This window comes from Micromonas pusilla (genome assembly GCF_000151265.4).
Source record: "Micromonas pusilla CCMP1545 genomic scaffold MICPUCscaffold_10, whole genome shotgun sequence".
Lineage (NCBI taxonomy): Eukaryota > Viridiplantae > Chlorophyta > Mamiellophyceae > Mamiellales > Mamiellaceae > Micromonas > Micromonas pusilla.
Genome location: NW_003315891.1, coordinates 614,323 through 638,211, shown reverse-complemented (window position 1 = coordinate 638,211; position 23,889 = coordinate 614,323). Strand labels below are relative to the sequence as shown.

At 68.6% G+C, this 23,889-nt stretch overlaps 13 protein-coding genes across 13 annotated transcripts in view; 7 read left to right on the top strand and 6 right to left on the bottom strand.

The window, feature by feature from the left end:
- Nucleotides 1-47: 47 nt before the first annotated feature.
- Nucleotides 48-2,474, top strand: MICPUCDRAFT_51227 (uncharacterized protein; the record flags this gene model as incomplete). The annotated part of the gene is made up of 1 exon (XM_003061684.1): nt 48-2,474. One exon carries the CDS (start codon nt 48-50, stop codon nt 2,472-2,474), a length of 2,427 nt encoding a protein of 808 aa, XP_003061730.1.
- Nucleotides 2,475-2,486: 12 nt separating this feature from the next.
- On the bottom strand, nt 2,487-4,647 carry IFT81 (intraflagellar transport protein 81; the record flags this gene model as incomplete). Its single annotated transcript, XM_003061448.1, has 1 exon — nt 2,487-4,647. One exon carries the CDS (start codon nt 4,645-4,647, stop codon nt 2,587-2,589), a length of 2,061 nt encoding a protein of 686 aa, XP_003061494.1. The 3' UTR covers nt 2,487-2,586.
- A 183-nt stretch (nt 4,648-4,830) lies between these two features.
- MICPUCDRAFT_51225 (uncharacterized protein) lies at nt 4,831-6,666 on the bottom strand (the record flags this gene model as incomplete). The annotated part of the gene is made up of 1 exon (XM_003061447.1): nt 4,831-6,666. One exon carries the CDS (start codon nt 6,664-6,666, stop codon nt 4,831-4,833), a length of 1,836 nt encoding a protein of 611 aa, XP_003061493.1.
- Nucleotides 6,667-6,803: 137 nt separating this feature from the next.
- MICPUCDRAFT_51224 (uncharacterized protein) lies at nt 6,804-7,808 on the top strand (the record flags this gene model as incomplete). The annotated part of the gene is made up of 1 exon (XM_003061683.1): nt 6,804-7,808. The coding sequence occupies one exon, from the start codon at nt 6,804-6,806 to the stop codon at nt 7,806-7,808; it is 1,005 nt and encodes a 334-aa protein (XP_003061729.1).
- Nucleotides 7,809-7,901: 93 nt separating this feature from the next.
- On the bottom strand, nt 7,902-9,479 carry MICPUCDRAFT_51223 (uncharacterized protein; the record flags this gene model as incomplete). The annotated part of the gene is made up of 1 exon (XM_003061446.1): nt 7,902-9,479. One exon carries the CDS (start codon nt 9,477-9,479, stop codon nt 7,902-7,904), a length of 1,578 nt encoding a protein of 525 aa, XP_003061492.1.
- Nucleotides 9,480-10,707: 1,228 nt separating this feature from the next.
- MICPUCDRAFT_20532 (ATP-binding cassette superfamily) lies at nt 10,708-12,594 on the top strand (the record flags this gene model as incomplete). The annotated part of the gene is made up of 3 exons (XM_003061682.1): nt 10,708-11,582; nt 11,661-11,969; nt 12,138-12,594. 3 exons carry the CDS (start codon nt 10,708-10,710, stop codon nt 12,592-12,594), a joined length of 1,641 nt encoding a protein of 546 aa, XP_003061728.1.
- A 77-nt stretch (nt 12,595-12,671) lies between these two features.
- Nucleotides 12,672-15,071, bottom strand: MICPUCDRAFT_51221 (uncharacterized protein; the record flags this gene model as incomplete). Its single annotated transcript, XM_003061445.1, has 1 exon — nt 12,672-15,071. The coding sequence occupies one exon, from the start codon at nt 15,069-15,071 to the stop codon at nt 12,672-12,674; it is 2,400 nt and encodes a 799-aa protein (XP_003061491.1).
- Nucleotides 15,072-15,739: 668 nt separating this feature from the next.
- On the top strand, nt 15,740-16,888 carry MICPUCDRAFT_51220 (uncharacterized protein; the record flags this gene model as incomplete). Its single annotated transcript, XM_003061681.1, has 1 exon — nt 15,740-16,888. The coding sequence occupies one exon, from the start codon at nt 15,740-15,742 to the stop codon at nt 16,886-16,888; it is 1,149 nt and encodes a 382-aa protein (XP_003061727.1).
- A 127-nt stretch (nt 16,889-17,015) lies between these two features.
- On the bottom strand, nt 17,016-19,453 carry MICPUCDRAFT_48274 (uncharacterized protein; the record flags this gene model as incomplete). The annotated part of the gene is made up of 2 exons (XM_003061444.1): nt 17,016-18,106; nt 18,214-19,453. The coding sequence occupies 2 exons, from the start codon at nt 19,451-19,453 to the stop codon at nt 17,277-17,279; spliced, it is 2,070 nt and encodes a 689-aa protein (XP_003061490.1). The 3' UTR covers nt 17,016-17,276.
- Nucleotides 19,454-19,658: 205 nt separating this feature from the next.
- On the top strand, nt 19,659-20,330 carry MICPUCDRAFT_62989 (uncharacterized protein; the record flags this gene model as incomplete). The annotated part of the gene is made up of 1 exon (XM_003061680.1): nt 19,659-20,330. One exon carries the CDS (start codon nt 19,659-19,661, stop codon nt 20,328-20,330), a length of 672 nt encoding a protein of 223 aa, XP_003061726.1.
- Nucleotides 20,331-20,518: 188 nt separating this feature from the next.
- MICPUCDRAFT_51217 (uncharacterized protein) lies at nt 20,519-20,845 on the top strand (the record flags this gene model as incomplete). Its single annotated transcript, XM_003061679.1, has 1 exon — nt 20,519-20,845. One exon carries the CDS (start codon nt 20,519-20,521, stop codon nt 20,843-20,845), a length of 327 nt encoding a protein of 108 aa, XP_003061725.1.
- Nucleotides 20,846-20,922: 77 nt separating this feature from the next.
- Nucleotides 20,923-22,551, bottom strand: HEMH (ferrochelatase II chloroplast precursor; the record flags this gene model as incomplete). The annotated part of the gene is made up of 1 exon (XM_003061443.1): nt 20,923-22,551. The coding sequence occupies one exon, from the start codon at nt 22,549-22,551 to the stop codon at nt 20,923-20,925; it is 1,629 nt and encodes a 542-aa protein (XP_003061489.1).
- A 487-nt stretch (nt 22,552-23,038) lies between these two features.
- Nucleotides 23,039-23,889, top strand: part of MICPUCDRAFT_51215 (voltage-gated ion channel superfamily) — a 2,744-nt gene continuing 1,893 nt past the window's right edge. The window contains exons 1-2 of the mRNA XM_003061678.1: nt 23,039-23,410; nt 23,583-23,813. Of these exons, the coding sequence (XP_003061724.1) occupies nt 23,085-23,410; nt 23,583-23,813 (557 nt within the window). The 5' untranslated portion in view covers nt 23,039-23,084. The remainder of the gene's footprint in view (nt 23,411-23,582; nt 23,814-23,889) is intronic.

The following is a 23,889-nucleotide window of genomic DNA, read 5'->3' as shown; positions in this document are numbered from 1 at the left end:
GCGAGAGAGAGCTGCGGACTGACTTTGAACGACGACGGAAAAATATAATGTTGCGCCCGCCCCGAGCGTGGATCTCGTCTTCACTGTCGCCCGCGGCGCCGAGCGCCCACCTCGTCGTCGTCCGTCATGCCGGGCCCGGGCGACGCCGCCTCCGAGGCCGCCGCCGACGCGGAGATACGGAGGTGCGCCGTCGCGCCTCCTCGCGCCGTCGCGCCTCGTCTTTTCTCGTCGAACGGCACCCGTTCGGTCGCACGCTCGTCGTTCGCTCGATCTCGTCTCATCGTCGCGCGCCCCTCCGTCCTCCTCGTCTCGTCTCGTCGTTCATCAGGATCTTAGCGTCGCGCCCCGTCGCGATCGCCGAGCTCGCGTCCATCGCGCGCGCGCGCGGGCTGCGGCGCGAGGCGACCCGCGCGGACGCGTGGCCGGCGCTCCTCGGCGCGGATCCCGACGACGACGACGACGACGACGACGACGACGCGTCGCTCCCCGCGTCCGAGGCGCGACAGATCGACCTGGACGTCCACCGCTCGCACTGGTTCCCGTCGTCCGAGTCGCCCTCCGCGTCGTCCGGTCGCGACGCGCTCGCGCGGATGCTGAAGCGCGTCGTCGCGCGCAACCCTCGCGCCAGGTACTACCAAGGCCTCCACGACGTCGCAGCGACGCTCGCGCTGCAGTGCGGGTTCGCGGTCGCGGAGGTGGTCCTGACGCGCCTCCTTCGCGGGCACCTGCGGGACTGCGTCGCGGGCGACGGCGTCGAGCCCGTGCTCGAGACGCTGCGGCTGTTGCCCCACCTCGTCGCCGTCGCGGACCCGGAGCTGCATCGAGCCGTGTTCCCGGATCGGTCGTCGTTCGCAGCGGACGCGGCCGCGCGGCGACGCGGCGACGCGGGGGCCGGCCGCGCGAAGGAGGACGAGGAAGCGGTGGGCGAGGTTAAGGATACGAATGATAATAAGGACGAAGACGACGACGACGACGACGAGTTCGTGGTGCTCTCCGCCGCGGACTGCGCGGACATGACGCGCGTCGGCGACTGCCACTTCGCGCTGTCGTGGCTCCTCACGTGGTTCTCGCACTCGCTCGACTCGAAACGCGACGTCGCGCGACTGTTCGACGCGTTCATCGCGTCGGACCCGAGCCTTTCGCTCTACGTCGCCGCCGCCGCGGTCGTCGGCGATCGCGACGAGCTCTTACGCATAGCGCGCGGCGGCGGCGGCGAGGACGCGTCGGAGGCGGTGTCGTGGGACGGCGTCGAGGGCGCCTTGCACTCGCGGCTGTGCGCGCTTCCGGCGTTGCGGCGTTGCGGCGGCGCGGCGGAGGACGCGGCGGAGGACGTCGCCGTCGCCGTCGCCGTCGCCGTCTCCGTCGTCGAGGGGAACTACGTCGACGTGACGCTCGCGCCGAGGACGACGACGACGACGACGACGACGACGACGACGACGACGACGACGACGACGACGACGGAAGACGAAGACGACGCGGTGGAAAAAGTCCTCGAGCGCGCGCTGTCGCTCCGCGAGCGCATCCCGCCGCGCGCGCTGCACGAGGTTCTGTCGCTGCCCGTGCGCGAGCACGGCGCGTTCGGCGCGTACCCGTACCCGTGGCTCCTCGGCGAGGAGATGCCGGACGCGGATCCCGGTCGCCGCGACGCGCGCGAGGCGTTCCCGAAGGACGCGCGCGCCGTGGGGAGGACGACGCTCGAGTGCGGGGACGTGTACGACGGCGAGACGCGAGACGGGCGACGGCACGGGCTCGGCCGCCACGTGTCATCCACGTGGACATACGAGGGGACGTGGCGACGAGGCGCGCGCCACGGCGTCGGGTGCCAGCGCCACGTCTCCGGGGCGCGATACGCGGGCGAGTGGGTCGACGGGCGCGAGGACGGCTTCGGCGTATGGACCCGCGGCGACGATCGCTACGTCGGCGGGTTTCGACGCGGCGCGCGCGCGGGGCTCGGCGTCGCGACGGACGCGAGCGGCGTCGTCGCGTGCGGGACGTGGCGAGCGGGCGCGATGGAGACGCCGACGCCGGCGACGCGCGGCGCGGACGGGATATACGTCTTCGAGATGAACGCCGCGACGCGCGGGGCGGTGACGGAGGCGGCGCGAGCGGCGTGGAACGCGGGGGACGCGGTGAATCGACTGCGGAGCGTCGTCGGCGCGGGGGAGGAGGACAATCGCGCGCCTCCATGGCCGTGGGAGGAGTGCGTGCGCGTCGACGGCGTCGGCGGCGTCGGCGGCGGCGGCGCGTCGACGGCGTCGCCGTCGGCGGCGGCGAGCCTCGACGTCGCCGCGCCGCCGTCGCTGCGCGAGCGCGCGGCGCACGCGACGGGCGCGGCGTCGCTGTTCGCGGCGAAACTCGGCGCGACGATCCGCCGCGGGGCGACGAAACACGCGAAGGCGCTGTCCGCGACGGAGCCCGGTCGGTTCGCGCGCGGCCTCGTCGACGCCGTGAGCGAGCGCGTCAACGCGCGATAGAGAGAGCTCGTTCGATTTAGATTTCGATTTCGATTTCGATTTCGATTTCGATCGCGCGCGACGGTGGCTAACAGCTAACAGCACAGCGCGCGTCGTCGTCGCTCGTCGATCGTCACATGCTCAGCACGTTCGCGCCGGTGTTCGTGACGCTCTCGCTCCCGCGCGTCTCCCCCATGAGCCGCCTCGCCGCGCTCAGCTTGATCGTCATCAGCCGGTGCAGATCCTTCATCATCTCCATCGCGTCGACGCCGCCGTCCGCCGCGTCCTTCACCTCTTTCTGTCTCTGCTTCAGCCGCTTCGCCTCCGCCTCCGCCGCCTCGACGCGCGCGACGTACGTCGCCTTGACGCTCGCGGCGTCTCGCCCGTTCGTGATGCGCCGCACGTGCGCGTCCACGAGCGCGGCTTCGACGTCGGCGAGGCGGAAGCGTCCCTCGTCCGACTTCATTCGCGATTTCATTCGGTTCACCTCGCGCTCCAACGCGTCGTACGTCGACCGATGCGTCGCGGCGGTCGCGTCGTACGCCGCCTTCTTCTCCGCGTGCCGAGCTTCGAGCTCCGCGTGCGACGCCCTGGCCTCGCGCAGGCGCTTGATCTGCGGCGCGAGCTTCCCCTTCCGCTCGTTCACTTTTTTGTTAATCTCCTGGATGAACGCGCTGATCTCCTCGAGCGCCTCGCCCTTCCGCTCGTCAACGCTCGCCTTGGCCCTGGAGACCTCCTCTAACGTCTCCGACGCCGCCGCGAACCCGGTCACGCCCGCGCGTCGCTCCTCCTCCGCGACGTCGCCGGACACGAGCGACAGGCGTTCGCGCAAAATCTCCTCAGTCGACGCCAGCGTCGTCGCCTCCGCGGCGACCTCGTCCAGCTCCCGCTTCAGCTGCTTATACCTCGCGAGCTTCGCCTTCACCGTCTCGAACTTTTGCCGCATCTCCTCGTCGAGCCCGCCGCCGCCCGCGCCGCGCGTCCTCCCCCCCGTGTTGTCCCCGCCCTCCGTCCGCACCGCCCCCGTCTCGTACTCCGACGTCAGCCGGTCTCGCCGCGCCCGCAGCTTGTCGCGTTTCGCGCGCGTCGCGTCTCTCTTCGCGGCGACGCTCTTCGCCACCTGCGCTTGCTGCCGAAGCGCCGCGTCGGCGTCGCGCGCCTTCGTCAGGACCGCGACGCTCTCCTCGAGCTCCCTCGTCTCCGCCTGCAGCGCGTTGACGTCCTCGGTCGCGCGCCGCAGGTCCGAGTCCGCGCGCGCGTCGGACGCCAACACTTCCTTGACGGCGACTGATCGCGCGCGCTTCTTCTCGAGCGCCTCCGGGAGCTTCTCCCTCGCGAGCGCGCGCGCGTTCTCCACCTCGTCCGACAGCGCCGCGATCAGCGCGTTGGGGTTCCCCGACGCGGTGGACGCGCGATGCTCGCGGAGTCGCACCGCGGCGCGTTGGTACTTGGCGTCCGACGCGTCCTTCTTTTCGTACTGCTCTCGGAGCGCCCTCGCGAGCTCCATCTCTTCCTCTCGCGCGGCGCGGAGCGACGTCGCGTGGCGCGTGAGCGCGGCGACGCGCGAGCGGTCGTCCACCCTCGACGCGATCTTGCCCTTCACGACGGCGACGCGCGACGCGATGGCTTCCTTCTCGCGTTCCAACTGCGTCGCGCGCTGTTTCAGCTTGACCGGATCCTTCCCCGTCGCCCTCGCCGCGTCCACCGCCTTGTGGATCTCCACGAACTGCCGCTGCAGCTCGTGCCTCTGGTGGATCAGCTCCTGGACGTCGTCGTCGCGCGTAAACTCGGGCGGGACCGGGACGTCCGCGAGGAAGTGCCCGACGTACGCGCGCTTCGCGCATCGATCGAGATCGCTCAGGACGAACCGAAGCGCGGGGAAGACGACGTCGTGCTCGCCCGCGGCGAACCCCGCGCGCATCGTCAGCGCGTCCGTCGACGGCGGCGGCGCGTACTTGGCGTGTCGAAGGAAGTCCAGGAGCGGGTCCTCGCCGCCGTGGTGGCCGCGGGCGTCGCGCGCGTCGTCGCCCCACGCGGGGACGATCGCGGCGAACGCGTCGAAGCACAGCTCCCGGGTCGCGTCGGGTCCGAGCTCGCTCAGGGACGGGCCGGTGAGGGAGGCGTACCGCGCGCCGCCGAACGGCGGCTCCTTGAGGCGCGCGACGATGAACGCGATGTCATCGCCGAGGACCATGGCGAGACGCGCGGGGCGCGGAGTGCGAAGGGACGCGCGGGATTTTCAAAGTCGTCTTCTTTTTCTCAGAGTGCAGTGCTCGAGAAAATTTTTCACCCACCCGCAGTTTCAACATTTGATCGCGTCCCCTTTCAACTGATCGATGGTTGTTTGGAATGGCCACAAAATCTACGCCCTCTTATTTCAGCTAACCACGCACCCGCGTCCTCGCACGACCGGCGCGACCTTCCCCACGACGTGATCCCTGAACACCTCGCCGATCTTACTCAGCGGCACGCCCCCCTTCATCTCGTGCGGGTCCCTCACCGGCGCGACGCGCGCGAGCGGGTCCGATTTCGGATCCAATCCCGCGTCGACGCCGGACGCGCGCACGTGCCCGAGCACAGCTTTCGCCAACTTTCGGTCCGCCGCCGCCCTCCGCCTCGCCGCCGCTTTCAACGCGCGCAGCGCGACGCGCGTCTCCCTCTCCCCCGAGCTCATCGCGCTCAGAGCGTTCTTCGCCGCGACCGCGGGGGTGAGCACGTCCGCGCGCGCGATGGCGCCGTCGGCGTCAGGATCCGGATCCGTCGCGGACGCGTCGTCGTCGTCGTCGCCGCCGGCGAACGCGTTCACGACGGGCGCCGAGAGAAACGCGCGCTCCTCCTCGGCGCGTAACGCTCGCTGTTCGTCCGTTTCGTCGTCGCTGTCGACGTACCCGCGCTCGATGCCGTTGTCGTCGCCGCTGTCGTTGTCAGGATCGTCGGGGTCGAGCTCGTCGTCGTCGTCGTCGTCGTCGTTCGTCGTCGCGGCGGCGGGCGACGTCTCGGCGTCCCCCGCGTCGCCGCCGCCGCCGCGACGCCGCTCGCCATCCGCGGCGATCCGCCTGCGTTTGTGCACCTCCAGCGCCGCCATCAGATCCTCCCCGGCGCGCTTAAACTGGCACAAGATCGTCCGCGCGCGGCCGCGCAGATACAGCGCCGCGACGTTCCTTCGCAGCGACAGCGACGCGGTGCACGCGGCGATGCACGCGTGCGCGGCGGACGACCCGCCGGCTCTCGAAGCCGAGAGCTTCAGGTGACACCGCGCGACGTTCAAGAGGACGTCTGAGAGCGTCGCGACGACGTCCTCGACGCGCGCGGTCGCGGTCGCGGCCGCCTCCCTTCGCGATCGCCTCGCGTCGTCGTCGTCGGCGGCGTCGGCGGCGTCGGCGGTCGCATCTCCGCCGAGGCCGAAGAGTCGGTCGAACGGGACGCCGACTTCCTCGTCGTCGTCGTCGTCGTCGCCGCCGCCGCCGCCGCCGCCGTCGTCGTCGTCGTCGAACATCACGTCGCAGACGCGGTCGTCTTCCTCGACGTAGGACACCATCCCCGCGCGGGACGAACCGTCCGCGCCCATCACGCGCACGCGCATGCCGACCGTCGGCGTCAGCGCGGGCGCCTTCTTCTTCGTCGCCGTCGCCGTCGTCGTCGTCGTCGTCGTCGCCGCGCGCTCCACCGCCGCGGCGTCCGCGATGCTCTCGTGGACGTTCCAGTCGTTCTCCCGCCCCGGGAGAGCGCGCGCGCGCGCGGGCCCGATCGCGGCGATGAGCCACGCGCACGCCTCGACGTACTCCGCGGCCGCGGTGGCCTCGTCGCCGCGGCGGAAGCGGTCGTTGCCGCGCGCGCGCGACGCCTCCGCGCGCGATCGCGATCGACGATACCCCGACGCCTCCTCCTCCTCCTCCTCCTCGTCCTTCGCGTCGGCGTCGTCCGCGCGGCGCGGCCCGAGCGCGCGCAGCGACACGCCGTCCTCCTCGGTCCCGTCCTCCCACACGACGCTCGCGGTGGCGACGCCCGCGGCGTCGCCGCCGTCGCCGTCGAGGCCCTCGACGTCCGCGACCGTCGCGAGCAGCCTGTCGTCGCCCGTCGACGGCGCGGGGTATCGCAGCCGCGCCCACATCGGCCCCGCGCCCGGCGTCGGGACCGGGTCGCCGTCGGGGGTGACCGTCTCCGGGGCGGAGATCACCGGGCGCACGCGCGCGCCCACGGTCGGCGGCCACATGGCGTCGCGCGCGCGAGAGAGTGACGCGCGTCGGATCTAGGGTTGACCTGACATCGACGCCGCGTGCTCATCAAGGTGCCGACAGCGACATTGCACCGTCAGATCAGAACGCCCAGCGCGTCCGCCGGCGCGACGCGATGGCGGACGACGACGACGACGACGACCCGTTCGACGCGCTGATGGGCATCGACGCCGAGGAGTTCAAGCAGCTGCTGGACGAAGCCCCCGCGAGCGCGGCGGCGGGCGAGAAGGTCTTCCGAGGCGGCGTCGCGGTCGTGGACGACGGCTCCATCTCGCGCGAGGAATTCCGCGCGAGGTTTCTCGTCCCGCGCGTCCCGGTCGTGATCCGCGACGCCGCGTTCGCGCCGACGCACCTCACGCCGGCGTACCTGAGAGCGACGTACGGGGACGTGATCGTGCCGCTGGACGTCACCGCGGCGAATCGCGCGGACGCCAAGTTGGGCGACTTCCTCGACGCGCTGTCGTCGACGTCGTCGTCGAACGCCGCCGCCGCCGACGACGACGACGACGCCGAGCGGTCTAGGTTGAAGTCGCGGTACCTTCGGAACCTTCAGATGCACGAGTGGTTCCCGCGCGAGGCCGCGAAGCTGCGCCTCCCCGAGCGGCTCTTCGGCGCGAACGCGCTCGCGGACGCCGCGCTCGTCCCGCGCTGCCCGGACAGCTGGCGGCGCTGGCACGAACTCTTCGTGTGCGGCCCCGAGTGCGACGGGTTTCCGTTCCTGCACCGCGACACGTGCGGCGTCGCCGCGGCGTCGATGCAAGCGCACGGCGCGAAACGCTTCACGTTGTTCCACCCGGACGACGGTGCGCGTCTGTACCCGCGCGGCGGCAGCGGGCTCCGAAGCGAGATCCCCGCGAGGGCGCTCGCGAAGCCGGGCGGCGTGTGCTTGGAGACGTATCCCGCGTTCGCGCGCGCCAAGCGGATCACCGTCGACGTCCGCGCGGGGGAGTGTCTCGTCGTGCCTCCGGACTGGTGGCACACCGCGCGCGCGGTCGGGGACGAGGTGAGCGTCAGCGTCGCCGCGTCGTTCGTGGACGTCGAGCGCGCGGACGCGTTCAACGACGCGTACGCGGAGTTTGAAGCGCTGAGGTCGCTGGCGAGCGTCGGCGCGGCGACGTGATTCCGTCGGCGTCGCGACGGACGCTCCGCCGCGGTGGGTAGTGGTAGCTTTAGGATAGATACTGTAGGAGAAGATCGCGCTAGGCGCGCGCGTTCACTCCGCGGGCGCGGCGTCGAGACCCATCCCTGGCGGGACGCCGACGTCCGCCGCCGGCTTCTCTCCGCCCGGCTGCGCCGCCGGCGCCGGCGCCGGCGCCGCCTCTCCGCGATCTGACGGCGGCGACTTCGTCCTCGCGCGCTCGGGCGACGGCGACCGCGTCCTCGCGCTCCCCTCCACCAGGTCGCGCAGATGCTTCGGCCCGCCCCCGCCCTGTTCCCTGCTCCGATCCCTCGCGGCCCTGTCCCGGCTCGCGTCCCGCCCCCTCCGGTCCTTCCCTCGGTTTTTTCGGTTCCGACCGCCTCGGCGTCGTCCTCGGCGCGATCCTCCTCCTCCGCCGCCGCGGTCGCGACTCCGGCTCCTGCTCCGTCGGTCGTACGGCCGGCGATCGCGGCTGCGGCTGCGGCTGCGACCGCGGTCGCGGGAGTACCCTCGCGCGCCGCCGCGTCTCGGCGACCTCGACCTCGACCTCGACCGCGACCGCGACCGCGACCTCGACCGCGACTTCGACCCGCCGCCGTCGCCGCCGCCGTTCAGCCGCCTCGAAATCTCCGCCGCGCGCTCCGCCGCGCTCTTCCCCGCCGCCGCCGCCGCCGCGTTCGCCAACAGAATCGCCTGCTGCTGCTGCGCCGCGAGCGTCCGCGCCTGATGCTGCTGCTGCGCCGTGAGATTCGGATTGAGCAACATCGCCGCCGCCGCCGCCGCCGCGGGCGTCTGCGCGAGCCCGACGCTCGCGGCCGCCGCGGAGAGCGCGGGGTCCAGCCCGGGATGGACCATCCCGGGCGGCATCATCACCGGCGGCATCCCGGGCTTGATCTGTCGCACAGTCTTGGACATCTCCACGCGCAGCGGTCGATCCTCCAACGCGAGGCCGTTGAGTCCGAGCCCCGCCAGCGCCTGCTCGTGCGTCGCGTACTCGACGAACCCGAACGCCTTCTCGTTCGCGATGCGACAGTCCGTGACGACACCGCAGAAGGCGAAGATCGTGCGCAGTTGCTCGACGGTGACCCCGGGGGCGAGGTTGCCGACGTGCAGCGTCTTCTGGAGCTCCGCGGCTACTTCAGGAGCGATCGCCGGAGCCGTCGCCGCGGCTCCGGGCGCGACCCCCACCGCGCCGGGCGCGCCGTCTCTCTCCGGCGGGCCGGGCGGGATCACGCCGGGAGGGAGCATCCCGGGGGGGAGGACCCCCGGCGCGCCCGGGAGGACCCCCGGCGCCGCCGGCGCCGCGGGCGCGGCGGCGAAGAACACGGGGAAGGGCGATCCGCTGATCGGCGCGTTCTCCTCGCCGATCCCGACGCTGACGCTGTAATCCCCGCGCGAGGGGACCGCGTAGGTGCACGTGTACGTCCCGTCGCCGTGGTCGTCGACCTCCGCGGCGACGACCTCGCCGCCGCCGAGGCCGCTTCGGACGACGCTGACGTTCACCCTCGCGCCGCCTCGACGGATCTTCGTCCCTTTGGAATCGGAGGCGTAGACGGTGAACTTCACCGGCGCGAGCGCGGTGCCGCCGCCGATGCCTTTGCCCCCCGCGGTGCACCTCGCGGGGTCTAAGACGGCGTCGTCGGACGACGCCATCGTGTCGGTCGTGTGCGGCGGCGACGACGACGACGCGAGATCGCCGAGGCTGCCGGCGCGCAGATCTGGAGTGAATTCACCTCATTCATCGTCCGGAGACCTGACGAGATTTAGGTGCATACTTTTTTTGTTCACCCACCGCTCGGTTTCAACAATCGATCGCGTCTCCTTTCAACTGACCGATAAACTTGTTTTGTATGGAACGCACAACGAACGACGGCTTCGCGCCACTCCGAGATGGGCGCGGACGAGGACGACGCCGAGGAGGAGGCGCGCGAGCGCCGCGAGGCGCGGCTCGCCGCGCGCGACGGCGCCGACGCGCGCCTGACGACGTCCGTCGTCTTCCTGTGCGTCCTCGCCGCGTCCGTCCTCTACCTCGCGACGGTCCCGAGAGGCGCGCGATGGAAGCAGGCGAGCGCGGATCTCCGCGGCTCTTCGCGACGATGGGCGCCCTCGCTTCCCTTCCTGCTCGACGCGTACGACGTCACGTCGTCGCTGCTGGACGTCGCCGCGCTCGCGATCGCGCGCTTACTCTACGCCGCGATCGCGTTCTCGACGGTCGCGCCGTCGGACCGCTCGAGGGCGCGGCTGCATCGCGCGAGGATCGCGGTCGCGGCGATCTCGTCGTCGTGTCTCACCGCGAAGGGCGTCGCGAGGTTGCCCGCGCTGTCGGCCACGACCCGGGATCAGTGCGTCTTCTGGGCCGCGTGGTCGCTCGCGTTCGTCGCCGTGCCCGTGGAGTGGGCCGCCGCGTCGCACGCTATGGCGTACGCGGACCTGAAGTCGCGCGGCCGCGGCTCTCGCCGCCGCCGCCGCCGCCGCCGCGGCGACGACGACGACGACGACGACGACGCGACGGACCTGCTCCTCGCCGCCGACGCGGGCTGTCATTCGGACGAGGAGAACGACGCGGGAGGAGACGACGAACGCAAACGCCGCTCGAAGAAGAAGGACAAGGCGAGCACGCTGGGCGCGCTGCTGAAACTGTCCTACCCGGACCTCCCCATCTTGTCCGTCGCGTTCGCGTTTCTCGTCCTATACGCGATCGCCGCCGCGTCAGGCGCGTTCTATACACTGGTCCCCATACGACCGCGTTCGCGTGGTGAACGTCATTCCTTAAGGACTTTTCCCGGCGTGTCTCTCCGCCCATCCCTTGCGTTCAATCCCCGTCCTCGACGCCTTTGAACGCCAACTGACGCCTATGAACTCCACCCCGACGTTCGCTTGTATGGAATGGCCCTCAGTGCCGCACTTCACCGGGTGCTTGGTCGACGCCGTCGCCATCGACCGCGACGCGGCGGCGTTCCGTCGGTACTCCGTCTCGCTGTTGATCGCCGCGCTCCTCGCGGGGATCTTCGCGGGGCTGCGCGGCAGCGTGTTCACCGTGCAGATGGCGCGATTGAACGCGCGCGTCCGGCGGCGGCTGTTCGACGCGGTGCTGCGGCAAGACGTCGGCTTCTTCGATCTGAACAAAACTGGCGACCTGTCGTCGCGTCTGAACAACGACTGCAGCACGGTCTCGAACGCGCTGTCGCTCAACATCAACGTCATGCTGCGGAACGCGGTGAACGTGATCGGGGTGTTGTGTTTCATGCTCGCGCTGTCGTGGCCGCTGACGGCGGTGACGCTCGCGTCGTTGCCTCCGACGGTGGTCGTGTCGAAGGTGTACGGACGCTACTTCAAAAGGATTAGCAAAAAGACGCAAAAGGCGCTCGCGGAGGCGACGGAAGTCGCGGAGGAGAGCCTGGGGAGCGTCAAGACGATCCGCGCGTTCGCCGCGGAGCCGCACGTCTCCGCTGACTTCGCGTCGCGGCTGCAAGAGTTTTGCCGTCAAAACACGATCGAGGCGAGGTACGTCGTGGGGTACACGTTTTGCCTGACGGCGATGCCCATGATGGTCACCGTGCTCGTGCTGTGGTACGGCGGCATGCTCGTGTTGCGCGGGATGTTAAACCCCGGCGCGCTCGTGTCGTTCATGTTGTACCAGCAGCAGCTCACGAGTTGCTTCTCGTCCATCGCGGACGTGTTCACCGCCGTCGCCGTCGCGCTCGGGGCGGCGGAGAAGGTGTTGGAGCTCATCGCGAAGAGGCCAAAGTTTCACGCGTGGCCGGGACCCGGACCCGGACCCGGAGGAGGGTTCCCTTCGGGAGATGACGGAGATGACGGAGAGGAGATCGCGAGCGCGAGGCTGGTCCCGGAGCGGTGCGTCGGGAGGCTCGCGTTGGAGATGGTGTGCTTCTCGTACCCGTCGCGACCGGATCGTCGCGTGTTGACGGACTTCAACCTCGCGGTGAACCCCGGGGAGACAGTCGCGCTCGTCGGACCGTCCGGCGGCGGGAAGTCGTCCGTGATCAACCTGATCGAGCGGTTTTACGTCCCGGACAGCGGCGTCGTTCGTCTGGACGGCCGCGACCTCGCGGACTTGGACCCGCGGTGGTTGAAACGGCGGATATCGTTGGTGTCTCAAGAGCCGACGTTGTTTAACCGGTCGTTGCGGAGGAACATCATCTTCGGCCTCGAGCGCGCGGAGAAGAAGAAGAGCGCGCGCGGAGGCGGCGCGCGCGGCGGCGGCGAAACCGAAACCGAAACCGAAACCGACGGCGGGTACGTCCCGCTCGCGGGCGACGACGACGACGCCGACGCCGACGACGAGCCGAGCTCGGAGCAGATCGTCGCCGCGGCGAAGGCGGCGAACGCGCACGAGTTCATCGCCGCGCTGCCGGGGGGATACGAAGAAGTCGTCGGCGAGCGCGGGTCGACGCTGTCGGGGGGGCAGAAGCAGCGCGTCGCGATCGCGCGCGCGCTCGTGAGGGACCCGACCGTGCTTCTCTTGGACGAAGCCACGAGCGCGTTGGACGCGGAGAGCGAGGCGATCGTTCAGGAAGCTCTCGGACGCGTGATGGCGAACTACACCGTCGTCGTCGTGGCGCACCGCCTGAGCACGATTCAGAACGCGAGTCGGATATGCGTCGTAGACAAGGGAAGAATCGTGGAGAGTGGGACGCATCGCGAGCTGTTGGAACGCGGCGGCGCGTACGAGAACCTCGTGCGGCATCAGCTGAGCGCGATGAGCGCGTCCGCGGCGTCGTTGAACTCGCTCGATCGAGACGCGTGAGAGAACGCCGACGCGAGAATAGTACCCTAGCTAGCTCGCGCGAGTCTTAAACAGTTTACCGCGCTACACTACGTAGACTAACTCTCCGCGACGGTCTTCTTCGGCGCGCTCTTCTTCTCCTCGCCCGCCGCCTTCCCCGCCTTCGCCTCCCTCTTCGCGGCGAGCGAGAGATACTCCGCCGGGATCGGGTCGCCCCCCGGAAGCTCCCCTCCCGGCCCGTTCGGAAATCGCGGCCGCCGCTTGAGCTTCCTCTGTATCTCGCCCTGGATGCCCTCCGCGCTCCCGAGCCCGCGATTGTACTTCCCTACGATGCCCTGCCCCGCGATCGCTTTCTTCATCTTGGCTCCGATGGAGGGCGCGTTCTTGATCGGCGCCTCGGGGTACAACGCCGCGTGCTCCATGAGACATCTTTCGAGCTCCTTCGTGTACTCCTCCGCGCTGACGCCGGTGTTCTCCAGGAACGCGTTCACGCTCATGCGCACGACCGTCCCGGGCGCCCACCGGTGCGTCAGCCCGATCCTCTCGAGGATGTTCAACCGCGGCTTGAGGTTTTGATGCAACGAAAACGTGCACAGCCGCAGCGCGACGCGAATCTTCGTCCCCGGGAACCGCTCCTCGATGAGGTCGAGCGTCGGCTTGATCTTTCGCTCGACGTGGAAACCCATGACGGACGACGCCTGGGTGAATATGTACGCCGTGATCGCGTTCGCTTCCTCCGCGAGCTTCGCGTCCGCCTCCGGGGAGCCGTCGTGCTCGGGGCGCTCGCCTCGCGCGATCTCGTTCCGGAACCACGACAAGCACCGCGCGCGGACGTACTCCACCGTCGGCCGCATTTTTTCCTCCACGCTGAAGCTCAACATGTTAGGATTCCTCATCAACGCGAGTATCGCGGACTCTTTATCCACCCCGAGCTCGTCCATGAGGAAGTCAAACTTTTCCTTCACGAATTTCGTCCTGTGGGAAAAAATGGTGGGGCACTCCGTCACGAGCCTCTTCGCGCCGATGTGATCCAACCCGAAGCCGTCCTCCGACGTGTAAAACTCGAACTTCGCGCGCATGTTCTTCGCCACGGACAGGGTTAAAAGTTCCGGGGCCCTCCTCAACATGGTGTTGACGACGATGTCTTTATCGATCCCGATCTCCTCGATGAAAAAATTAAACTTGCCGGTGATGTTTTCCTCCGAGCACGAGATGACGACGCCGGGGTACTTGCTGATCATCACCCTCGCGAGGTTGGCCCTGCTCCACCCGGTGAGATCCAACAAGTTCTCCAAACGCGGCCGAAACCTCTCCACCGCCGCGCGACCTAAGATGTTGTTCCTGTCGAGCGGATGATTCCGAATCAGCCCGCGCGCGCCCTCCGTCCCGAGCCCGCACTCCTCGCCGAAGAACGCCACGGCCACCTTGACGTCGTCCTCGAGCGAGAACTTGAACACGTCCACGGCCTGGCTCGGTCTCAGCCTGACCTCCCCGATCAAGTACTCGATCATCGGCCGGATCTCCCTCGAAACGCTCATGGACAGCACCGCCGGGTGCGCGACGACGCACCTCGCCACCTCTCTCTTCGAGAACCCCGCGCCGCCGTACGCGCGCGACGACGCCAGCGCGTCGTACACCGGTCGCGCGTCGTCCTCCGCGCTCAGGAGGATCGCCGCCGGGTATTTCGCCAGCGTCGCCGTCACGCCCTTGGCGTCCAGCCGCAGCGTCTCTCGCGCGAATCGCATCATCCCGGCGACGCGTCGCTCGAGCTCATCCGGCCGCGCGTCCGCGATCGCCGCCTCCGCGGCCGCGACGACGTCGCGGTGCGCGCGCACCCCGCGCAGGACGCGCCTGAACTCGGCGTCGGCGCGAGCCTTGCCCTCGGTCGCGGGCTGCCCCGGGAGCCGCGCGTCCGCGCGCGCGAGGACGACGACGCGGTCCAGGAGCGCGTCCACGAGGGGATCGGCGTGCGCGGGCGGCGACGACGCGTCCTCGCGCCGCCTCGGTCTCGGCGGGCTCTCGCGCGCGCCTCCGCGAGGCGCGGCCGGTGGACGTTCGAGGGGAAGGTCGTCGTCGTCGTCGACGTCGACGTCGACGTCGTCCGAATCCGAGTCCGCGTCGGACGCGAAGGACGCCGACGACGACGACGACGACGACGACGACGACGCGGAGACCCACCCGCCGCGGGCGTCGTCCGCGTCGTCGAGCGCGTCGCCGAACCCGACGCGACGCCACGAGACGCTTCGCGCGCGCGATCCGCGTCGGAGCGCGCGCGACGACGCGAGGACGGACCTCGCGTCGCGCGTCTCTTCGCGACGAAGACGCGCGCGGCATTTCGCGGTCGCCAGAGAGGAGGAGGAGGAGGAGGAGGAGGACGACGACGACGACGCGCTCGCGCGCTGGCGCGCGGGGGACGTCGCGCGCGCGCGGCGCGGCGCGAGCCTCGCCCCGCGCGGCCCCGCGAGGGGAGGGCTCGCGTCCACGACGACGACCGCCATCTGCGCCGCGGGGTGTGCGCCGTCGCGCGGTTCGCGCGGTCTCGAGAAGGTTATCTGATGAAGGGTAGAGTATACGGGCACGGGGAGGGCGGATGCTGCGTGGGGGCGCGGGCGGGGTCAAAAGAAAAATTTCATAGGCCACCTTGAAAGCGCGAGAAAACATTGAAAGAACGACTTTCATCGGTGCGGATAGCTTGCCACAGGTGTTACAACACTGTTACAACTTCCGATCTTGTCCTCGCAAAACGCGTGCCAAACGCGTGAGAAGCGACACTCGTCGACGCACGACCCCGCGAACGCCGATCCGCCCGCAAGACCGACGTCCTCTCTCGGACGCCCGCCGTCAAATCGTCTGCAGGTGCGCACGATTGACCCCGCTCGAGCGTCGACGTCGCCGGGGCGCGGCGACCTTTCGCGCGATTTCTCGGTCTCTCGGCGACCCCTTGCGCGTCAAGACGGAAATCTTTCCCGATCCGATAAACGCGGACCTCTCCTCTCGACGCGCGCGCGGCCTGCCGGACCCGCCGCGCGAGAGATCGGCGCCGCGGCGAGGCATGGAATGTCTTCCCACCCGCTCCTCGACGAGCGCGAGCGCGCGTTCCCGTTCCTCGACGCGAACCTCATCTCACGAGTACCTTCTTTTTCCCTCACAGCTCCCTCGACCGACGATGTCCGTTGAAAACTATGAAGAAACCCCGCTCCTCGGCAAGAAGCCGCGCGCCACCTCTTCGGCGTGGCCCACGATGAAGAGCATCGCCGTCGGCGCGCTTTGCGTCACCGCCGGTTTCGCCGGCACGCTCGTTGTGACTGGTCGTTCCTCGACCGCGAATTCGAGTGCGGCGCTCGGTGTGCCGTCGAGTGCGGCGCTGGGTGTGCCACGTGTTAATGCTAACTACTATCCTAAGACTCCCGCTACACCGACGACAACAGTCAGTCAGGTGAACTTAGCGATGTCGCATGACTCAGGCTGCAACCCGGGCGACTACGCGAAAGGCCCCAACAAGATTAACGCGAACCACGGCGCCGTGACTCAGGGCGTAACGCTGGAGAAGCAATACCAAGCAGGAGTGCGTGTCTTCGACATCCGCGTCACAGATGACGCGCACCTCTTTCACCAATGGTTAGGGATGGATTACAAATTCGGAGTGCTTGATAGGATTACGGACCTTGGAGCTGCAGCCAGAGCAGCAAACGACATCTGCATCATCAAATTGAAGGGAAGCGCAAGACAAGTACAATCCGTAGAGAATGCGCTCGGCAGAATGACGTCCAACGCCGACACTGCGAGGGGCAATGGCAAGTACTTAGCCACCGCGAAAGAGCACACAGATTTCGACTCCAAAAAAACAAAAATCAACGACATCAAAGGCAGGTGCTTTGTTTTCCCTGACGATAGGTTCAAGGCCGCCATGAATGCTAAGAAACTTGAATCGGGTCAATTCCGTAAAATTATGGGGGGGGATCGCTCTTTTGGCACAATTCAAAAGGTGTTTGATTTGCACAAGGCACAATGCAAAGGCGGGAACGTCGTCCGCGCTGGATTCACCAACACTGGGGTCTTCAATTCTCCCCTCTGCATGTCCTACAAGGACCAAGCCGCCATCTCAACCAAACTCAATGAAATTTTGGCAAATAAAGCATGCAGTACTATTTTCTCCACGGACGGTGTTGAATCGATGATCGGTGTCCCGGACGCAGGCATCGTATCACAATGCAATGTGCAGAATCACGAAAACAACGCCGAAGCAGCCGCGGAAGAGACTGAATATACTTCGCCGGAAAACCCCCAAATCGAAACAGGAAAGACTGCTGCATGAACGGACTAAATTCGGAATCAACCATACCGTACATACCAAAGTGACATGAGCGTGAAATAAACAGTGTGAATACAGTACAGTATGCATGTGAATGAATATGAATGTGAATGTGAATGTGAATGAATATGAATATGAATATGAATGTGTGAATATTGACTTCTTGTTTGCTCACCACCGCCGCCGAACGGCGATGCCGCCGCCCCGGCCGCGCCGCCGCCGCCGCCTCCCCCGAACGCCCCCCCTCCTCCTCCTAAGTTATCCTATCATATCATATGATATCCTATGCAGGTACCGACGACCCCTCATCACGTCAGGGGAAGCACGTTAGATCAAAGCGCTCATCAGTTTCGCGCGTCGCGTTGTCGGCGCTCGCGCGCGTCGCGCTCCGTCACAACACGAACCGCTGCACCGCCTCGGCGACGCCGTCCTCCTCGTTACCCCTCTCCAACACGTGATCCGCCGCGCGCTTCACCGCGTCCCCCGCGTTCCCCATCGCGACGCCGCACCCCGCGAGCCGCAACATCCCGAGATCGTTTTCTCCGTCGCCGACGGCCACCGTCCGCGCGGGATCCGCGCCGAGGTGCGCCAAGAGCGTCGCGACCCCGCGCGCTTTATCGTTCCCGAGAGGTAAGATCTCGAGCATGTTGCTCACCGCCTGCGTCACCTCCGCGCGCGGCGGCCCGAACGCCTTCTCCCACGCCGGCCGCGCCGCGTCGATCGCCGCGGACGAGGACGCCATCAGGAGCAACTTCTGCACGCCGCCGGCGCCGACGCTCGCGAGCAACGCGTCCACGTCGTCGCGCTCCTCGCTGACGGGCTCGTGGTACAGCGCGCTGAGCTCGTCCAGCAGCGCGTGCGATCGCAGCGTCGCGCACGCGTCCGCGGCGAACGCGGTGAGCGCGACGTCGGCGGGGTTCGTTTTCTTTCCGCCGCCGCCGCCGCCGTAGACCATCGCGAACGCCTCTCGGACGACGTCCTCCGGCATCTTCGCGCGGTACAACGCGCCGCCGCCGCGGCCGTAGACGTCCAACCCCTGGAGAAACACCCCGGGGGTGCGCGGTCCCACGAGGAAACTCGAGAGGTCGACGCCGTGCGTCAGCGCGGTCGCCGCCGCGCGCATCGCCGCGGGGCGCGCCTTCCCCGTCGCGATGAAGACGTCGACGCCCGCGGCGGACGCCTCGAGCAGCGCCTCCGCGACCGCCGCGGTGACGAGGCACTCTGAGGGTCGAGGATTCGCGCGAGGCGACGTCGGGGTGGAGCGCGGGGGCGCGTCAGACGGAGTCGCGAGGCATCGTGAGCGAGGGGTGGGCGGATAGAAACGCGACGCGCGTGAGAAAAAAAAAGGCCTCGAGGGGACCGGCGGAAGCATGACGCGCCTTTGTTCAGCAGCGTGCCGTCCAGGTCGAGGACGAGCGTGTCCGCCTTGCGCGTGCTCTTCCCGGAAGCCGACGGCGTGAACGTTCGCACGTCCTTCGCGTCGGAGGAGGAGGCGGAGGACCCGCCGCGCGCGCCGGAGAGGCTGGTCGAGATCAATCCGCCGCCGCCGCCGCCGACGCCGCCGCCGTCGCCGCCGCCGCCGCCGCCGCCGCCGCCGCCGCCGTCGTCGTCGTCGTCGTCCAGCATCTTCAACAGCGCGTCCTCCAGCGCGGCCATCTCCCTCGCCTCTTCCTCCCCCTCCTCGTGGTCGTACCCTAAAAGATGCACGAACCCGTGCGTCAACAGCACGCGCGCCTCTCTCCGCGTCGAGTGCCGCATCGCCGCCGCCTGCCGCCTCGCCGCGTCCACGCTGATCACGACGTCGCCGAAGACGACGAAATCGCCGAACGCGTCTTGCGGGAAGCTCAGCACGTCCGTCGCGACGTCCTTGCCTCTCCACTCGTTATTCAGCGCGCGGATGTACGCGTCGCCGCACAGCGCGACGGACAACTCCGCGCGCGTCGTCGTGGGAGAGTACAGGTCTCGAGGGAGCGGCGTTCCGGGAGGCGGGCGAAGGATCCACTCGACGAGCTTCTTCGCGTCGGATCGGACGGCGTCGCGCAGGGTCGCGATGTCGATCTCGTCGTCGCCCGTCGTCAGCGGCGGCGCGGCGTCGTCGCCGTCGCCGTCGCCGTCGCCGTCGCCGTCGACGACGGAGACGTCCACGCGTATCGGCTCGTCGTCGTCGTCGTCTTCGGACCCGCTCGCGACGAGGAAGGGCATCGCCGACGCGTCGAAGTCGTCGTCGTCGTCGTCGTCGTCGTCGAGCCACGCGTCGACGTCGTCCTCGTCGATGATGTCGACGTCCTCCTCGGCGTCCTCCTCCTTTTCGCGAGAGTCGTCGGAAGTCGACGCCGCGCGTGCGAAGAGCGCGCCGCGTCGGCGGCCGAGGCACGCGCTCGACGCGGCGCTCAGACGGCGCCATCGGTCGGAGAACGACGCGGCGTGATGGCTCCGCGCGAGTAAAGGCGGCGCGGCGGGTTGAGACGCGGCGGACGCGCGCGGCACGCGCGTCCATCGCACGGGAGGGCGCGCGGCGACGCGCGAGGTTAGCATCGCGCGCGCCGCGCACGCGATGCGCGCTGCCATCGTGTGAGGAGCTCCGCTCGCGAATAACGTCATTTAGAGTTTGTGTTTTTTTCGTCGAACGCGCCGACGCAGCCATCACAGCCGTCGTTCGCAGCAGGGCTGTCCGCGGCATGCGCGCGGCGACCGCTCGCGCGCCCGCGCCGCCGCGCGCGCCCTCCCACCGACTGCGCTTCTCCACGTCGCTCGTCGCCGAGGACGTCGCGCGATGCCTTCGACGCCCCGTTTCGCGCGGATCTCGATCTCATCGCGACGCCGCCTCGACGAGTCGCGCGACGACGACGACGACGACGACGACGACGACGCGCTGCGGCGTCGGCGAGCAGATGGACAAGCAAGACGCGACCGCGAAAGAGGACGACGCGCGGCAGTACGGCGTCTGGGGCGTCGACGGCATTCGCCAGCGCTCCGCGTCGTTCGCGGCGATGGAGGCGGACTGGGAAGACGAGGTCGCGAAGTGCTGGACGCGCGCGGGCGCGAGCGAGGTGGCGACGCAGCGCCTCCTCATCCTCGGCGCGAAGTGGCAGAAAGGTGCGCTCGGCGAGATCTACCGCGACCCGGAGGCGGTGCGCGCGATGGTGGACGCGCTCGCCGAGCTCCTCCCGGGCGCTTCGCCCGCGAAGATCTTCCACGGCGAGCCCGCCGCGGCGCTCGTCGCCGTCGACCGCTCGTCGCTGTCGCGAACGCTCGTGGCGATTCGCACCGCGGCCGACATCCCGATGTTGGACCTCGCGCATGTCATCTCGCGCGAGCCGAGGTTGCTGACGCGCGACGTCGCGGAGACGTCGCGGACGTGTCGCGAGAGCGTGGCGGCGCTGAGGCGCGTTCTGTACACTGGTTCCCATACGACCGCGTCGGCGTGGTGAACGCCGTTCCTTAAGGACTTCGCCCGTCTCGTCTCTCCGCCCACCCCTCGCTCACAATCCCCGTCCTCGACGCCTCACAACTCCAACTGACGCCTTTGAACTCCACCCCGCCGTCGCTTTGTATGGAACGACCCTCAGAAGCGCGACGGGGTGGCTGCTAAACGACGAGGGCGTCGCCGCCGTCGTGGAGACGTGTCCTTCGATGTTGACGCACGACGGCGACGACGTGGCGGCGGCGGCGGAGATGGTGTGGACGGACGCGGGCGGCGCGGGCGGGACGCCGTGGGTGGAGGCGTTCGGGACGAGGGAGACCGCGGCGAAGTGGCGGGAAGGCGCGGTCATGGACGCGTTCGAGGAGGAGGAGGAGGAGGACGGCGGCGAACGGAAGGCGTCGCTGATGCGTCACGTCGTGGACTTCAGCGGGAGAGTGCTCGAGCCCGCGCTGAGACGGGTTGACGTTCGGAAGGAGAAGGAAGCGAACGGGCCGCCGAGCAAGACGCCGTCGACCAGGGGCGTCGTGTACGAGTAATAATTTGTAATAAATCGTTTTCGGTAAATCATCAATTTCAATTCAGCACGCGCGAGAAGAACCTGACGTCGGTTCGGCTACGGCGGATCCATCGCCAAGATGGTGATGAGCAAGATGCTCAGGGTGACCATCGCGAACTCCAACGGCCCCCACTTCCACGGCTCGGGCTTGAACCCGACCCCGAGGAGGTCGCCGACGCTCCCGAGGTCGCTGATGTCCACCCCCGCGCCGATCGGCATCACCGGAGGGAGATCCGTCGCGTCGTAGTCCCCCGAGCTCAGCCACCCCTCGTCGAACGACCCGGAAGAGACGCCGGATCCGGATCTCTTCTTCGCCCTCGCCGACGGCACGTCCGCCTTCATCCCCTCCAGGGAGTCCACCACCGCGTCCGCGAGGTCCGCGATGAACGTCGGGTCCGTGTCCAGCGCGGGAACGCGCCCCCACTTCGTGATCCCGCTCTCCTCCGCGAGCTCGCGATATTCCATGTCGATCTCTTCCAACGTCTCGATGTGCTCGCTCACGAACGAGATCGGCACCGCGACCATGGCCTTGCACCCTCTCTTCTCCCCGAGCTCGCGGATCGTGTCGTCCGTGTACGGCTTCAGCCACTCCACCGGGCCCACCCTGCTCTGATACGCCAGCACGTGCTCGTTGCGGACGCCCAGTCGCTTCAGCTCGTCGACGATGCGCGCGACGCAATCTTCCATCTCCGCCTTGTACGGGTCTCCGGCTTGCTCGACGTAGCTCACCGGGACGCCGTGCGCGCTGAAGAAGATTAAAGGCTCGTCCGGCGAGTCGAACGCGCTGTCCGGTCGCTCGATCTCCTTCTTGATGAGCTTCGCCATGGACGCGACGTACCCGGGTCGGTCGTACCACGAGGGAATCACCGTGTGCGCGACGTCGCGTTGCAGCTGCGCGTCTTCGCTGAAGATGTCCTCCAGAAGACGCAGCGACGACCCGGAGGTGCTGATGCTGAACTGCGGGTACAAGGGCAAGACCACGAGCGTCGTCACGCCGTCCGCCTTGATGGCGTCCACGGCGTCCTCCGTGAACGGCTTCCAGTACCGCATGCCGACGTAGACGTCGGCGCCCACGCCCTTGGACTTCAACGCCGCCTTCAACGCGGCGGCTTGCTCGTCCGTGATCCTCCGCAGCGGCGAGCCGCCGCCGATGGACGCGTAGGCCTCCTGCGACTTGGGCGCCCTGGAGTTGGATAGGATCGTCGCGAGCGGGGACTGCAAGAAGCGCAGCGCGGGCGGGAGGCGGATGATGTCCGGGTCCGCGAAGAGGTTGTACAGGAACGGTTGCACGTCGTCGAGGGTCTCGGGGCCGCCGAGGTTGAGGAGGAGCACGCCCACCTTCTCCTCCTCGTGTGCGCGCGAATCGGCGCGGGCGTCCGTCGCCGCGTCGTCGTCCATCGTGGACGCGGCGCCCGGGTCGATCACCGCGTCGAGGCGGCGCGTCGTCTCCGGGGATCGCGCGCCGCCGCCGTCGATCCGCATCCGCCGCGAACGGACGTCGAGGTTGTTTCGGGTAGGGCATCGGTGACGTCGACGACCCGAGCCGCGAAGGGACGACGCGCCGGACGCCGCCGCCGCGGATCGCGGAGACACGCTCGGGGGTTCCGTCCCTCGCGACGACGCCGCGGTGCGGGAAGACGCGCGCGGCGCGGACGCGGCGGTCGCGAACGTCGTCGCGGAGGACATCGCCGTCGACCGCTCTCCGCCGGCGCTTCGGACGACGAGCCGCCGGGCGCTTTTTCCCTGCTCTCTAAGCCACGTCGATTCCTCGAGCTTCGACGCGGACGGACGTCGGCGCGCGGACGGAGGCCGAGACCGAGGGTTCGATCGAGACGCGCGGCGATCGATGCGATGCGATGGGATCGCGCGAAGGGCGCGGGAGGTCGCGCGGTGGTGCGAACCTCGAGCTCGTGCGGCGCGCGGTGCGCCGGGAGGGAGCGCCGGCGGACGGAGAAGTGATGAAATGGCCTCTCGGTCGGCGCGAGACGCAGACGGCAACCCGCCGGGCCGCGATGAGCCGCGGTCGGCGGCGAACGTTTTTCACCCACCGCTCGGTTTCAACATTTGATCGCGTCTCCCGTTTCAACTGACCGATGAACTTTTTTTAATCCTGTCTACAGGGTACAACTGGGTACAAGCGCGATTCGTTGAGAATTGCAGCGCCAGACGTTCGTCGCGGGCGCGGGGCGCGCGAGGGCCGAGGAGCGACCGACGTCGCGATGGCGGGTTTCGCGGACGGCCGCCTCGTGCGCGTCCGCCTCGCGTGCAAGACGGAGCACGTCAGCATCGACTGGGACGGAACCTACGCGGACCTCGCGAGGGAGTTCGCGGAGGCGTTCGTCGCGGACACGAACGCGCCGCGCGGGTTGGAGCTCCTGGACGAGGACGAGGAGTGCCGCGCGCGCGCGAAGCGCGCGTTCCGTCTGCGCGATCGCACTACAGGGATGTTCCACGAGAACTTCGACCCGAGCGACGTCTGCAGGCACGACGTCGTCACGGTGAACTACGAGAGCTTCCACCTCGCGATGGCCGCGCTCGCGCGGAGGTGCGTTCTGTACACTGGTCCCCATACGACCGCGTTCGCGTGGTGAACGCCGATCCTTAAGGACTTTCCCCGGCGCGTCTCTCCGCCCACCCCTCGCTTTCAATCCCCGCCTTCGACGCCTTTCAACTCCAACTGACGCCTATGGACTGCCGCGATGGCCGCTCGCGCGCAGACGCGACGAGATCCGCGAGGAGAAGCGGCGCGAGAGAGAGGAGAAGGACGGGACGAAGCGACGGACGCTGAGCGACGGCACGACGGTGTCGGCGACCCCGAGCGCCGTCGCGGACGCCGAGAGCGACAGAAAGTCGCCGCGATCCCCGCGCGGGGACGGCGCGTCGGTAAAGCAGTTTGGGATCGTCGCGCGCCTCAGCGCGCGACTGCGACGATTCTCCCTCCGGAGTATGTACGCGCGGAAAGATCACCGCGACGGCGGCGGCGAGACCGCGCCGCGGACGCCGACCGAGCGCGCGCGCCGTCCC